We start from the raw sequence: 16,831 nt of genomic DNA on the forward strand, positions 1-16,831 counted from the left end.
GTATTGAATATCATATCCCAAATCAGAAGACAAGATTTTTTTGCCCTTCTTTGAAATTGTAAAGGACACTGGATTGTTGACAATTACATTGTTTTCAATTATGAATTCTTAAAAGTTCTAGATGGTGAAAGAGCTGGTGTTTTATTAGCGCTAAAATAAGAGTCTCCATCAAGATAAAGTTATGATGGCCCTGTGTTAAGTAATGTGAGCTTTGTAACATGATTTTTAGCTGCATGTATCTAGTTATGCTTTTAAATAATGCAGCCTGGAAACACACTTGAAAATCAAAAATAACAAAAGTAAATAACCAAAACTGTCATCCTTCACTTGTTTGTAAAGCTTTAATTTAAAAAGATAATAAGCATGTGTCACTAAAACTGTGATTAAATGGTAAATGGGGTGCTGCCTCTGTAGCACTTTTCTACTCATACTGGGCAAAAAACAAGTGACCTCTGTCAAATTGCAAGCGCTGACTTGTAATGTACAAAGAGTATTTTTCCACAACTAGGTCCAGGTGTTGCCCTTTCACAGATTTACAGGACTTGAACTGCATTTTTATGGGGGGTGGTACCTGAGCAGAGCACGCAGGAACCAAGTTACTTAAAACTCATTCATGTTCTCATGTGCAGTTAAGCAGGGTTACGTCTGAAAAAGTTCAAGCCTGAAGTGCATGTGTGAAAACAGCTAAATTTATTATGAATCTGGACAGACTTTGATGTAAGCTGCAACCTGACTGGTTGGTAAAGACAGCAACTCTGGAGACATCAAAGACTGAATGAAACTACTTGTTGTAATGTGACAGAGGCCACTTTTCATCTTTCTATTGTGTATATGTTTTTTCTTTTCTTTTTTTCTGCTACTGCACATACATGAGATTGATTGACTCTCTTGAGTGCTTTGAGTGCTCAGTTGGAGTAGAAAAGTATAAGTACCAGTCATTTACCATTTAATCTCATTAGCCAGTTCACATGCTTATTACCATTTTGATTAAAGCATTAAAGACCAATGCAGGACAACTCTTTTGGGTTCACTAAAGCAGAACTGTTATTTTTGGTTTTCGAGTGTCAGTATATGAATGTTGGGAAATGCAGTTTTAAATGCAGTTATTTAGCAGCTTGACCATAGATGTAGCTAAAGCTCACATTACTTAACATCATCACAACTTTATCTTCGCAGAGATCAAAGTCCTGGTCAATTAAATCGACAGATCCAAAGAATCAAAGTGATTCATCCGTACATCAAACAACTTTTTTCCTTGGCCGACACTCTTAAACCAGGATTTTGATGGATTTGTCTGCTATTGTCATGATATAGAGGGGTTTTTAGCTGAAAAACACGTGGTCCAACAAGCTTGACAGGAGCACTATCAATTAGCTATTTAGCGCCATCGCCAGGCTAACATAGGCCAAGTGTTGCCAAGTGTTCAAGCTCTATATATTTTAGTGATTGGTTAGGATAAGTAGAGTTTCCTAAAATGATGCAAGATTTGTTGGCTGGACATATATGATGTGAACCTCTCATTCTGCTCGTTGGAAACCAGTGTGAGACGATTGAGTAGATCTGCTAGTAACTAGTAGAAAACTAGTAAGTGTAAAACTTACTAGTAGAGGAGTGTTACGAACTTGTATGTCCATGTGTTTGTTTGTGCAGGTGTTGTGTTTTTTTTCTATGTTAATTTAGCTGTGCCAGGGCCCTGTTCCGATTGGTGCGTGGATATACTGCCCCGGCGTGATTGGATCCAGCTGGAGGACCCGCCCATTAAAGTGTGCCTCGCTCATGTTATGGCCTGGCCCTAGACGGGTCGTAACATGAATTGGGGGCTCGTCCTCTGCCTTTTTCTGTGGGTTTTCGCGTGTGTTTGGTCTGTTGGCGGTTTTCTTGGGTGTGGGGGTGGTAGGTGTGTGGAATTATGGAGTTTTCTTTGGATGATTTTGTTACTTCGCCTTCATGGGATAAAATAGTGAAGTGCAGGAAAGCGGATTTGCTTATTATTGCTAGTTGTTATGATATTCAAGTGTCCTATGGTGCCCGCAAAGCGGAGGTTAGGGACGCTTTGTGTGCAGAGCTGGTGGAGCGAGGCATCCTTCCTGCCCCGAAGGCAGCTGTAGAGCAGCCTGATGGCGGGGGTGTGAAGGTGGCTCCGGAGGCTGAGCCGGGGCCGGATGCCAAAGGGCCTGTTAACGTGCTACCAGCCGAGGCGGACTCTGATGCAGCCGAGGCGGACTCTGATGCAGCCGAGGCGGACTCTGATGCTGCTGGGGCAAAGATTGAAGCAGCTGGGTCTGGTACGGCCGGGGAACCCCTGGCGGGGCGGTCTACGGAAGATCTCCGTTTGACCCTCCGTATAAGGGAGGTGGAAACCCGTGCTAAAGAGCTTGAGGTACAAGCAATGCACCTCCGTGTCAGAGCTTTGGAGCTGGAGCGAAAGCCCTCCACATCTGCCTCTAGTCATCCTGGTACGTCCACCGCTGTCCCAACAGGTTTTGACATCACTAAGCACGTTAAACTGGTTCCCCCGTTTCATGAGGCCGAAGTGGATTCCTATTTTAACGCTTTTGAGCGTATAGCGGCCGCGTTAAGCTGGCCGAAGGAATTTTGGCCGCTGCTGTTGCAATGCAAACTGGTTGGCAAAGCCCAGGAGGTGTGTACCAGTTTATCAATTGAAGATAGCCTGGATTATGACATCATGAAGAAGACTGTGTTGCAGGCATATGAGCTCGTCCCAGAAGCCTACCGTCAAAGATTTAGGAAGTGTGAAAAAACCGCCAATCAGACATTTGTGGAGTTTGCCCGTGAAAAGAGTCGCTTGTTTGAACGATGGTTGCAGGCCAGTAAAGTAAAGGATCTCGAGGGGCTGAAAGAGCTTCTTTTGTTAGAGGAATTCAAAAAATGTTTGCCGGACCAAGTAGTCATTTATCTGAATGAGCAAAAGGTGACCTCACTTGCTAAAGCGGCAGTGATGGCTGATGAGTTTACTCTCACCCACAAAACTATATTTTCAGCCGCTGTCTCACAGAATATCAGGGTGGGACAGGAAAGGAAAATAAAGTCACCAAAGATAGGACTGAAAGATAGACAGGAGGATGGTGTTAATCGCGACTGTTTTTATTGTCGCGAACCCGGACACCTGATCGCTGTCTGTCCTGCGCTCCGGAGGAAAGAGCAGCGCAAAGGCTCTAAAAATCCAGCGGGCGTAGGTCTCATCAAAGTTGTCCCTTTGCCTAAATCGCATTCCACTCTCACCCGTGATTTGCACCATGCGGATGTGGAAATAGAGCCACGTTTTAAACCATTTATCACGAAAGGCTTTGTTTCTGTGACGGGAGAAGAGAGGGATAAAGTGCCTGTTACTATTCTTCGGGACACAGGTGCGCATCAGTTGTTTATGTTGGATAGTGTACTGCCATTGTCAGATAAAACTGCTTGTGATTCAGATGTGTTGGTTTGGGGAATTAAGATGAGCGTTCTTCGGGCGCCGTTACACAAAGTACATTTGCATTCGCCCGTGAAAACGGGGCATGTTAAAGTTGCAGTGAGTTCCCAGTTGCCTATTAAAGGGGTTTCATTTATTCTAGGAAATGACTTGGCTGGGGGAACAGTTTTTCCACCGCCTGAAGTGGTGGAAACGCCTATTTCTTCTGTCACTGATGTTGCCGCCCCTTTATCAAGTGTGTTTCCTGTTTGTGCTATTACTCGTGCGCAATCGCGCAAATTTGATGATGTTGTGGATGTTGCTGACACGTTTATGGCGACGCTAGACGAAAGAAAATCTCCCAGCCGTGAGAGTGGCAGAATAGGAAGCGGAAATGATGTAACAAAACTGATGCCAGAGCTGGATGAGAAATTGAATAGGGATGCATTGATAACTGCTCAGCAGAATGACTCATCACTGGCTCCCTGTTTTCTATCTGCAGCTAAGAGTGCAGGAAGTGAATCTCCCACTTCTTATTTTGTGCAAGATGGAGTTCTTATGAGGAGGTGGTCCTCTGACCGGTGTGGTTTGCCTGGTGCTACGCAGGTGGTGGTGCCGAAGCCACATCGAGGGCAGGTGCTTAGCTTAGCGCATGATGCCAGCATGGCTGGACATCTTGGGGTGAACAAAACTTATCATCGGGTGTTGCGCAACTTCTTTTGGCCAGGGTTGAAAGCTGATGTGGTGGCATATTGCCGTACCTGTAGCACATGTCAGATGGCGGGGAAACCTAACAGACCCATCCCACCTGCTCCGTTACATCCTATTCCAGTAATAGGTGAGCTGTTTGAAAAAGTAATATTGGATTGTGTGGGTCCCCTGCCAAAAACTAAATCCGGACACCAATACATACTAACAATAATGTGTTCAGCAACAAGGTTCCCGGAGGCAATTCCACTACGCACGCTGAAAGCAAAACCGGTGATAAAAGCACTACTTAAGTTTTTCTCTACTTTCGGGCTTCCAAAGGTTATTCAAACAGACCAAGGAACGAATTTTACTTCAAAAGTGTTTGCACAGGTTGTGGAGGAGTTGCACCTAAAACATGTAAAATCCAGTCCATACCACCCAGAAAGTCAAGGTGCTCTGGAGAGATTCCATCAAACCCTCAAAGCTATGCTGCGCAAGTTCTGCGCAGAGTCGGATAGAGAATGGGATGAGGGTCTGCCGTTATTGGGTCTGCCGTTATTGTATTTGTATTCTATTTTTATCTTATTGTATATTTATTTTATTTTATTCTACTGTATATAGTATTTTATTCTATTCTGTACAGTTGTGTACTGTATTTATTCTTATTGTATTCTAATTTTTGCCTCATAACTTTTGCACTGTCCACTTCCTGCTGTGACAAAACAAATTTCCCACGTGTGGGACTAATAAAGGTTATCTTATCTTATCTTATCTTATCTTATCTTATCTTATCTTATCTTATCTTATCTTATCTTATCTTATCTTATCTTATCTTATCTTATCTTATCTTATCTTATCTTATCTTATCTTATCTTATCTTATCTTATCTTATCTTATCTTATCTTATCTTATCTTATCTTATTGTTGTTTGCCGTCAGAGAAACCACTCAGGAATCCTTGGGATTCAGTCCGATGGATCTGGTGTTTGGACACGTGGTCCGCGGTCCCCTCCGCCTTCTGAAGGAGAAGTGGTTATCAGAAACTTCTGAAACCCAGCATAATGTTCTGGATTATGTTAGCGGACTTCGGGAAAACCTTCACCTTGCATGTCAGTTAGCTCGAGAAAATCTGTCACATACGCAGGCAAAAATGAAAGCTCGTTATGACAAAAAGGCTGTTCGTAGAAGTTTTCAGCCGGGAGAGAAAGTGTTGGTGTTGCTGCCTGTGGTAGGGTCCAGTTTATTAGCTCAGTTCGCTGGCCCATATGTGGTGGAACAGAAACTCAGTGACAACAATTATGTGATCCAGACCCCAGACCGCCGGAGAAAGTCTAGGGTTTGTCATATTAATATGTTAAAATCGTATCACTCGAGGAGTCCTTCGGGTGCGCCGTCTCCAGTGTGCGCCGCTAGTGTTGTTTCTCCTTATGAACCCTCTGATGACGGGCTACTCCAGAAAAGTGAAGCGCTGGGTAGCGGCCGATTGAAAAATTCGGAGATCTTAAACGATATAGAAACATATTTAGTCCACTTGTCTGAACCCACTCGAGCTGACATCACTGATCTGATAGAGGATAATTTATCACTCTTTTCTGACCATCCTCGTCAAACTGCTGTCCTGTGCCACGACATTGACGTGGAAGGACATAAACCGATTAAGCAGCATGCTTATCGAGTGAACCCAGTGAAAAGAGCGATAATGCAGAAGGAAGTTGACTATCTCTTAGAACACGGTTTAGCCTTTCCGAGCGCCAGCGCATGGAGTTCACCGTGTGTGCTAGTACCAAAACCTGACAACACTCCTCGGTTTTGTAATGATTACAGAAAAGTTAACGCTGTTACCAAACCTGATTCATTTCCTCTTCCTAGAATGGAGGATTGTATTGATAGAGTGGGATCGGCATCTTTTGTAACCAAACTTGATCTGTTAAAAGGTTACTGGCAAGTACCTTTAACTCCCAGAGCCTCTGAAATATCTGCTTTTGTCACGCCAGATCATTTTCTCCAGTACACGGTTATGCCGTTTGGGTTGCGTAATGCACCCGCTACTTTCCAGCGCCTTATGGCCAAAGTACTGGCGGGCGTGAATAACTGCGATGCCTACTTGGATGATGTTGTCATTTACTCATCCACCTGGTCTGACCACTTACAAACACTCTCCCTCGTTTTCAGCCGTTTTCAGAAAGCCTCGCTTACACTAAACCTAGCCAAATGTGAATTTGGCAGAGCCACCATCACATATCTGGGAAAACAGGTGGGTCAGGGACAGATACTGCCGGTGACCGCGAAAATACAGGCGATCGTTGAGTTTCCAGTCCCACAAACGAGAAGGGCGCTGCGCCGATTTCTAGGAATGTGTGGTTATTACAGAGGTTTTTGTAAGAACTTTGCCACTGTTGTCGTTCCTCTCACCGATTTGATCAGTCCGGTGAAGCCTTTTGTGTGGACGCCTGTTTGTCAGACTGCTTTCGAGTCTGCGAAAGCATTACTGTGCAGTTCCCCTGTTCTTACGGCACCAAATTTCATGTCCCCTTTCAAGCTCAAGGTTGACGCTAGTGCGGCTGGTGCAGGAGCTGTCTTTATGCAGGAGGACCATTGCGGCGTGGATCGCCCAATTTGTTACTTCTCAAAAAAATTCAACAAACATCAGATGAACTACAGTACTATTGAAAAGGAAGCCCTTGCCTTGTTGTTAGCCCTACAGCATTTCGAGGTGTATATCGGATCCAGCTCTATCCCTGTTCAAGTGTTCACTGACCATAACCCATTGGTATTTCTCTCCCAGATGCAAAACTCAAATCAGAGACTTATGCGTTGGTCCCTTCTTTTGCAAGACTTCAACCTGCAGATCAAGCATAAGAAAGGGACGGAAAATGTCATCACGGACGCCCTGTCGAGAGCAATTTTGTAGTTCAGGAATTAAACAATAGGAGGATTGTTTAATTCTTATGGAAGGGGGTGTTACGAACTTGTATGTCCATGTGTTTGTTTGTGCAGGTGTTGTGTTTTTTTTCTATGTTAATTTAGCTGTGCCAGGGCCCTGTTCCGATTGGTGCGTGGATATACTGCCCCGGCGTGATTGGATCCAGCTGGAGGACCCGCCCATTAAAAGGAGTCTGGAGTGCTACAGCGGGAGAGGTCCTCGCGTTTCTCCTCATCACCCAGCAGTAGTCCTGTGGTAGCCGCTGGCTGCAGTATACGCTTGAAAGTTGTGGAAGTGGAGTGGGTAGGGGTGAGCTGCCGTTTCTTTTGATCACCCGTTTTCTCCTGTTTTGAGTTAGTTAAGGAGGTCAGACTCTGTCTTTATTTTTGACTTTGTTTTGGTAAGGTCAGGGGTGCGGGATTTGTGTAGGTTTGTTTTGTTTATTGTTTTGGCCTTGGCTCACCCTGAAGTGTTGACACTCCCGTTTTGGTTCTCTTTATTCACATTGTAAATAAATCACCTCATATCTAACGGATTTGTTTCGTGTGACTGCTTGGGTCTTGGGGGGGAAGCGAGTGCCTCGCTCATGTTATGGCCTGGCCCTAGACGGGTCGTAACAAGGAGTAGTAGAGGAAGATGACCTTACTCTGAGCATCCTTCTTTGCATTACCTTCATGGGGCTCGAAATTCTTGTGTTACTAAAAACAAAATACAGGACGAAGTAAACCAAATCACTTATCTTTCTCCTCATCTTCCACTTGACACTGTGATGCCTGTAAATAATTTTTCTGTTGGAGTCTATAATTATACTTGACTGCTGTAATCACATAATTAAACACTCGCACGTTGATTGTCAAGCTGTGGATGGAGTGGGAAAGAGAAATGCTCTTTTGAATGAAATGTCATGCAGAGAATATATGCCTGCAGTTGATTATTATATTCAGATGGGCTTTGTAGCTGTGTATCAACTGTGGTTTTCTGAAACTTTTCCGCCTTTTAATTACAGTGCCCTCATCTAAGTTGTCGTTTGTAGGTATTTGTATAGCCACTGAGTTGTGCAAGGGCTAGTGTTACTCCCACATTAAGTTTTTAAAGCTATAACCTGTCAAAATTTGTACGTTCGGCATGTTGTTTCCTAAAAACAATCAATAAATGAAACCCTCAGGGTTTAGTAATAACCAATGTAGCCTTTGTTATTGTACATTTGCTTCAGTCACCTATATAAAGAAATCAGAAAAGTTGTACTATACTCCACAGCCGCTGACATTTTTATAAACTGCGATCATTTCGTTCTTTTCTCTAACTTCTACCTTCCTCCTCCCTCACAGCCGTGGCTGGGGCTGGTGCCTCGATGATGCCCCGGTGAAGGATAGGTTGTCTCTATCTACGGTGCTTCCCGGCGTTCTGTACAGTGCTGTCCATCAGTGTCGGCTCCAGTATGGATCAGGATCCCTGCTCTGTGATGACATGGATGTAAGATTCTCTAAAATTACACAATTAAATGATAGTCTTTGTCCCGTAATCCTTAAAAATGTTCTTATGATGTTTTTGATCAACCCCAAAACCTTAACGACTGTTCCCTGATTCAGTAAGAGCTTTTAGATCTTCTGTTCTTTCTTGACATGAGTTTCTTTTCTATGCACTATACATCCATCTTTTTCCTTGGTTTTACTGTCTTATTTCTGACAAATTTTAAGGACATTAAACCACAATAGTGTGATTTAAAATATTACCCCACATAAACTGACTTTGGCAATATCTTTGGCCATTCCTCAGAACTGTCTGTCGGCTTGAATTAAACTAAGAGAACATATAAGGAAAACATTCTCCACTCTGCACCAATTTCTGCGTTTCTTTAACCTCATTCCCCTGAGTGCAATGAAATAACAATGTGTTGATTACAGTTATAACCTTTTAATAACACACAAGGCGAAAAAATAGCCTAAAGAACTAATCTAAATGGACTAAACAGCCATTTTAAAATAACTGTGGTATCAGTCAGTTTAATATTTATTGAGTTCTTCCATGTGGCTGCTTTAATTTTGTGTCCACGACATTTACGTTGTGTACACATACATACACTACCGGTCAAAAGTTTTAGAACACCTCAATTTTTCCAGTTATTTATTGCAAATCAAGTCGTTCAAGTCCAATGAATAGCTTCAAAGCTCCAAAACTTCAAAATAATTTACATTTCTGAATCATACAAAAAGGCCTTTTTCAGGGAACGCAAAATATGTTAACAATTTAAATCTGTTCTGCAGCAATGGAGGCTGATCAAGCCTTGAAAACTGGCGCTACTAATTCCTACAGGCACTCCAACTTTTCTGGATTACTTACAAACCCCTCTGTCTGCATAAAGGCAGTGTGGCAGCACACCGTGGTACCATACCCTCGTGAGCATCAGTTGAACAGTATTGTACTGCAGGAAAGTAGTGTGTTGCTACAAAAAGAAGAGAAGACTGAATCTAACATAGTGTGTCGCTGATAGTGCATAGACAAGGTGAGTCCTTCTTCTGTTTGTACCTGACCTGACCTTTTGTTTTGGTTTCCTTGCTTCTTAAGTTATTTAACACTGACCAATGAATCATTCAAGTATACAAAGGCTGAACCAGTGTTGTCTGTGCATAACAGACAACCTAACAGAGAACTTGGTATATCACTGCATGATGTCCAGTGGGTCTTTAAAAGGATTTGAGGAAACTGGACTATTGGAGGAGAAAAAATAAAGTGGAAGGCCTAAAAAAATATCTACAGTAGATGAACAATGTAGTCTTGTTCTTGAGACATGGGAACAAATTCACAAAAGACCTGACACAGGACCTCAATTCAATTCAATTCAATTTTATTTATATAGTCTATTTATATAGACCTGAGAAATGCATCTGGCTCTTGAATTTATCCATCTACTGTTCACTGAAGCCTCACCAGAAATGGTCTCAGTGGAAGGGAGGCTGTCAAGAAGCCATTCATAAGGAGGGGAAACTGGGAGACGAGGCTGAGGTGTGCTAATTATAAAGGACTGAAAATCAATGGCTTGAGCTTTTTGTACTTTGCTTCTGTTTTTTTAACCTTTAATTTAGAACCACAGCAAGTGCTATATTTTTCTATTTCATTAACACCGGTAAAGCCAATTTATCTAACTTTGGTAAGGAAAATAATACATTTATGCTTTTATTTAGTCAGGGAACACATGAAGACACAATAGTGGAATGACACGCAGCAAATGATCCAGCCAGCAGGGAAGTCTTGCTCCTTTGGGCATTTGTGTGTCCGGCACTCACTTGGCATTGTTTCCCTCCCACCTTTTTTGACAAAGAGGAAGAAAAAAACAGCTCTTCATGGGGAGATTTTTTTGTGCAAAATAAATGTGATGTATTATTTGAGTCCTTCAAAGTTTAGCAGGGCTGCTGTTCTTTATGTCTGGGAACACATATAAATAAATCCTATACAGCCTCAAGCAACAGGTTCTTGAAAAGACTGGACAGATGAGGACCACACACATGCATTTTCTTTATACGAACAATGCAAGAGCAGTAAAGTGTGTGGATTTTACAAGCGCCATCCTGACTGGAAAAACGACTGTGGGAGGCCTAGAGATTTACAACACCTACAGCCTACTGTTATGAAAATTCAACAAATCCCTTTTCTTTTTTTACAGCTTGTTTACACAGCTCTTGGAGTGCCCTGAGTTTTCTTGTAATCACATGCATTAATGTTAACACTGACAGACTTTTCATGGAATGACTGCTGTTTATAAAATGGTATATTTAGAGGAATCTGGGGCCACCTAACGCATGAAATGGTCTGTGTTTTTAAATATTAAATTCATACTTGTTTATTATACGATATCAACACACACAAAAATGCACAATATTTGTCACTTGTACTTGATTTTGAGTTAAATGTTTCCTTAAAAAATGTTTTAGTTGTGCGGTGCAAATCAAACCTGTTCTGGCATCACACATTTGAGGTTTTGGGTTTTTAGACCTTTCAAAGTAGTTCGGGTCATTCTCAAGGAAGTCTCAATTGCTTTGAGATAAAGACATATACATACATATACATTACATATATTGCTCGATTCAGACAGATTGAATAATTTGAGAGGTTGCTGGGGGGGTTTTTGTATTGACTCTCTGCGCTTTTTGTATGACATTGCATGCTGAAAGCTAAACGTGGCGAAGTCCAGGATTCTAATCCAGGTTGTATTTTTGAAAGCGCAAGTCTTTCAAATTTCATCCATTAAGGGATTATCAGTCGCTGTCACTTTTCCATTTCTCTTAGAAGTTTATCTCTGTGTTGAGAATTAATTATGCATGCCTTTGTTAGTCTTTCCTTGGTTTTAACTGTGACTTAACCAGGTAAGAACCTGAGTGTTTCAGAAGCTGAAATCTCAGAAATGTCTACATCATAATCGTGTTGTCCACATATTCATCACAAATGTCAAGAGATGCAAAGGGGAAAGGGTCAAGACAGTTGGACCAATCAGTCGGGGACCTCCTAGATATTTTTGACCTTTTGGTGTGTTATCAGCTATAAATTTCCACCTCTGTAGGTCTTTGGATTGATTATTTGTGCAAATGCAGGTCAGAGTTCCTTTCACACTATCAGAGCATACAGCATGACCAGCATTACAGAAGAGTTAACAATTCTGGGGAACACACTCACTTGTCAGAGGCTGGCTGTGAAGCTGAACATGTTTGTACAGGAAATATGATGCTGTCGCTATAGGGGATGTTCAGCTTAGCTGAAATCAGGGTTGATCAGCCAGATATTTCTAAGGCTCATTGATTTTTATATCTGATCAACATTGGAGTTCTGAGGATTGCTTGGCCGAGCCACCTGATTAAGAGTTCTTAGTTTTTGGACCAGGCAAACAAACACATTTTAATAAGTCAATTATAATTTAGTTTTTTGGTTTTTTTTAAGACAAAGTCAGGACATGGACATCAGGTTAACTCTCAGTAATGGTATTGTAAATTCATTCAGAAGTATATGATGCATAATGGATGACAGAGTGAAAGAATAGAAATCCGTTCATATAAGGCACTGTGGTGCATTTCTAGAAGAAGTCGATATCAGGCATCCCTGCTGGATAGCTGCAGCCGGTAATCCTCATCTGATCTGCCGTGTCTGAAGAGAGGACACATCTTATCACTCAGAGCAAGAGCAAACATTAAGCTTTATGAGTGGCTGTAGGCGTCATCTATCGTTATTAATAATATTATTTTGAACTACAGTTAAAAATATGGATATTTGGCATATAAGATAAGATGCTAGCAACTCCAGTTACTCATAGAAGAGCATCAAACACGCATTATCTGCAAGGCAATATGAAAATTAATCAACATTCTTACATGCAACATTTTCAGTAAAATGCAATAGTTATGCCTGTCCACTATTTTTATACAGTATTTACTTGTGTGATGTACTCTAAAAATATATGAAAAGCAAGCAAAAAAAAAAAGTGCTGTGGGTGTGAGATATTAATCTTTATTTGCTCTTCCAGAATGTATGCAGCACTCTGTGGTGCACTGTGGGAACAACCTGCCACTCAAAGCTGGATGGGGCTGTGGATGGAACAAGTTGTGGGGAGGACAAAGTGAGTTTTTCCTCTCATGACCGAGACAGGAAGATGATCGTGATGAGATTGCTTATATTGGTGTTGACAACTATCAGTTTTTTATATCTAGGAAGAAGAGTTTTGTATCTGGGTAGTCTTTTCTGTTTGCAGTATTGATTTGTATCTTTGTTTGACTGAGAATATTGGAGTCAACATATGGAAACAGGACAGTCTGATTGGTGAAGCATCCTTAGAAAGTCAACGCCCATTCCTGCAAATAGTTGTTTAAATTTCTATTCCTCAAAGAAAGGAGTGTAAAAGCTATACGCGTGAATTTTTTTACTGACACATCTTGTGTCATATTCAATGTAGTAAATAACACTAAATCAATGGAGCAAGAGTACTCCCACTTTTCCATCATCCGCATTACTTAGAAGACAAAATACACAAGAGAAAACTGAAAATGTTGAGTTCAAACTGTCTTATGATCTTACCAGAACAAAACAATGGAACTCTTTCTTTTGTGCTCATGTATTTAATGATGAAACTTTTGTGTCCTTTGTCATTAGTGGTGCTTTGGTGGGCAGTGCGTTGCAGTTGGATATTACCCTGAGATTATAAATGGCGGCTGGGCGTCCTGGAGCCCGTGGTCAGCCTGTTCGAGGACCTGTGGTGTTGGTGTCCAGAGCGCTGAAAGAGAGTGTGATAACCCAGTGTAAGACTCCTAGATATTTATTTAGTGCATGCAGTCCTGATATTTTCCTTTTTTGTAGAAGAAAAGAACACAAACACTGATCCTTTGATTAAATTTAAAGTAAGCTGTAGGTGTTTATATTCCGCACGGCTATAACACAGCTCTTGCCTGCACGTCTTCCTCCTATTCTTTCTTTGATTTTTCCTGCCAACAAAAGCAAAAATGCCCAAAAAAATACTATTTAAAAAAATTACATCATGTTTTTATTAGTAGAGTCCTGTAAAACAGAGTGCTGCTTGTTTTTACCAAGAAGACACACTTTCAGACAGTAATGAGTAAAATGAAGAGGCGAACCGATTCTGAGCAAAAAATAAAATAATAACAAAAAAACACCACAGTGTAATTTGATTGATGTGTAAATAATGAAAGTAGCAGCAATAATTCATACATTTTCATTCTCCTGTAGCCTTCTGTGGATTAATTTGGAACAAAAGAATCCAAACAATACATCATACTGGATATATATGCATGCCTTTATTATTAGGGTAGTAGTTACTTTAGATTAATTGAGGTCATGCATTATATCTGGTTATGCTACACAGTAATAAAACAATCCTTGTTCCAAATGCTGACTTTGAACAAAAAAAATAAACAAGAAAAAATTACTTTAATTAGTTGTATTAACATCAAAAGGATATTTTCATGTTAATGGCATTAAATGTTAGGACTCAGTGTGTGGACACCTGCTGTGTAACTCTGTAGCGGTTGTTTGTACATTGCGTACATTTACAACAATGATCCTCATCAGTCAGATCTCTGTGTCAGTAATACTTAACAGCTGTAACTAATTACTGAAGTTATACTGTTGCCATATGGCTAAGTGCACACATAGATCCTGTAGGTAACCTTGCGTAGCTGCAGTAAACCTGGATCGCATTCTGGTGAGGATGAGCTCGTACAGGCAGATCTGTGTGTGACTCTGCAGAGTAAACACAACTTCTGAACTCTGTGAAGTGATTTAAGGATCCGGTTCGATACCGAAATGTAGAAAAGTCTTGATGTTAAGGCTTTGAGCTCTTATTTGACCTGAGATGGGTTTGGGCAGTGAGGCAGAGTGAAACTGAAGGTGAAGGCATGTGACTTTTCAACCCTACACATAAGACGAGCAAAGACTAGTTCTGTATAAGTAGGAAAAATACATGGTGGAGCGATTTTGTTTTTTTCTTTGTAAAAGTAAAAAATATTTTTGAACTCAAATAAAATATAATTATCAAAATTCATATGCAGGCAACTGTTTTATATAAAATTCTTATAATATGTGTATTTATTGTAAAGTTACGTTGAAACCAAGCACACCATTGTTTTTCTTGTGACATTACCAATAAGTTTGTGTCACATGGCCCTCTTCCTATTGGAAAAACAAAAGTTGTATCCAAGATGGCCGACTTCTAAATGGCCACCATGGTCACCACCCATCTTGAGGAGTTTGCCCCCTCACATATACTAATGTGCCACAAGCAGGACTTTAATATCACCAACCATTCCCATGTTATTACGGTGTATCCATATAAATGGCCCGCCCTGTAGTTTTGCATTTATAGCTGATCTAAAAGCTCTCTATGTGCAGCAGATCAGTTTCATGCTCTATAGGTGATCTGGGTTAAGCTGCGTAATTTCTTTTAAATATATAATTGAATATGTAATTGTGGAATTGAAAATCCAATAACTGGAATATGTCAACAGGATGTCAGCAAATGTTGTAATGTCAGCAAAGGATGATGTCATGTAATATTCCGATAGACGATAAACGTAATTAACTGCAGAACCCCAGTTCTTACAGTAGTTTCATTGCAAAGATTTAAACATGCAATGTTTTTGCTATTCACCAAAACTGAGAAACATATTTGAAGCTCTGCTAAAGCCTGGCAGTGAAAATGCAAATAAGTGCAGCTTGAAAAAGTATATTCTGTACATTTGACTGCTTGTTTCATAAAATTGGACAGGTGAACGATCTTAGGGTGATTAGATAAAAGTATAAACTTCCTTTTTATGCCGCGAACCCATAATTGTTATTCACATGTTTATGTGGCCTATTCTAATAGGCCTTTGTAATGTCTAAATTTACCCGCTGCTTGTCTACTGGTTCTGTGCTTCAGAGACAAATGCTTCCTATGCTTGTTCAAAAAAAAAAAAAAAAAAGTACAAAAGCATTCAAATAACATTGTTCCCTGTTCTGTAGTCCTAGGTACAGAGGGAAGTATTGTCTGGGAGAGCGACAGAGATACAAGATCTGTAACACCACACCTTGTCTTCATCACCTGCCCACGTTCAGGGACATCCAGTGTAGTCACTTCAACAGTCAGCCATACAAGGGCAAGTTCTACAAGTGGGAGGCAGTCATCAACACGGGTGAGCGGATTAAATTTGAGTCAGCCGCTGTTGCTTCTGTTTTTTAAATTTCCATTTTCACGCCAACACTTTGTTACCGCTTCTCTCTCTGAAAACAGTGAACCCCTGTGAGCTGTACTGCCGTCCACTGAATGAAAACTTTTCTGAGAAGATGCGCGATGCTGTCATTGATGGGACGCCTTGTTATGAAGGCAACAAAAAGCGAGATATATGCATCAACAGCATTTGTAAGGTATTAAAGCAATACAAGGCATATATATATATATATATATATATACATACATACATACACTCATCAGGTTTGAAGGTGTTTCTTCTTTTGACTGAAAAAAACTTTGTATTGATTGATGGGAATCTTTTTTCTTCTGTTGCGTTTGTGCTTTGTCGCTCATGCAGTAAACTGAGTTGGTGCTCGTCTTGTTTTCTCTGCTGGCGAATTTTGTACATTTGACATTCTGGGTCACAATAAGCATGCTGATTTAAAAAAAAAAAAAAAAAAAAAAAATAGAAAAAAGGAAAGACGGGGAAACAAATCTGGAGGCTGTTATCTTAAGATAGCAGCCTGTTCTTGCCTATCGCCCTGGGCTAAAATGGAGTGGACAGCAGTCTCTGACTTCATGACATTTTGTGACATTTTTGTCACACACCCACACTCTTTGTCGAAGATGACCCATTTGTGGTTTTTGATTCAAAAAAAATTTATTCTCCGTAACATAAAAAGCAAGTATTATTCACATAATACTTGCCCCCATATGTTACACCCCGGCCTAGGCAACCCGAGTGCAACACGAAAAAAGTAAAAATAAAGAAAAAAAAAAACCCACAGAAAAAAACCCCACTAAGGCTCTCCACCAAAATCCCAAAACGAAAGTATCCCATAACGAAAGTATTGACAAACCCATTCACAACTATTTACAACAAACTATTTATTTACAACACGGGGGGAGATCGCGACCATGACACACTGAAACACAGGGTTTAAATACCTAGAGGGAGCAATCAGGAAAATGGACAACAAGAGGGAAACACAGCTCACCAGCTGGAAACACCGCAAAAACACTCAGCTCACTAGCTGTACCCACACAAATGGCACTCTGGCCCAGAGCTCACCCTGCTCTGGGCTTAAATACCCTTAATTGCT

General features: G+C 40.9%; 1 protein-coding gene across 2 annotated transcripts in view; it reads left to right on the forward strand.

Annotated features, from left to right (window-relative positions):
* Positions 1-16,831, forward strand: part of adamts7 (a disintegrin-like and metallopeptidase (reprolysin type) with thrombospondin type 1 motif, 7) — a 97,955-nt gene that overhangs the window by 37,770 nt on the left and 43,354 nt on the right. For both annotated transcript variants that reach the window (XM_085405896.1, XM_085405888.1), the window contains exons 9-13: positions 8,353-8,497; positions 12,534-12,626; positions 13,157-13,302; positions 15,521-15,690; positions 15,789-15,922. In XM_085405896.1, the coding sequence (XP_085262022.1) occupies positions 8,353-8,497; positions 12,534-12,626; positions 13,157-13,302; positions 15,521-15,690; positions 15,789-15,922 (688 nt within the window). The remainder of the gene's footprint in view (positions 1-8,352; positions 8,498-12,533; positions 12,627-13,156; positions 13,303-15,520; positions 15,691-15,788; positions 15,923-16,831) is intronic.

The sequence above is a fragment of the Rhamphochromis longiceps genome, linkage group LG1 (assembly GCF_057381845.1).
Source record: "Rhamphochromis longiceps isolate RC_006_pf linkage group LG1, R_longiceps_female_GT1.1, whole genome shotgun sequence".
NCBI lineage: Eukaryota > Metazoa > Chordata > Actinopteri > Cichliformes > Cichlidae > Rhamphochromis > Rhamphochromis longiceps.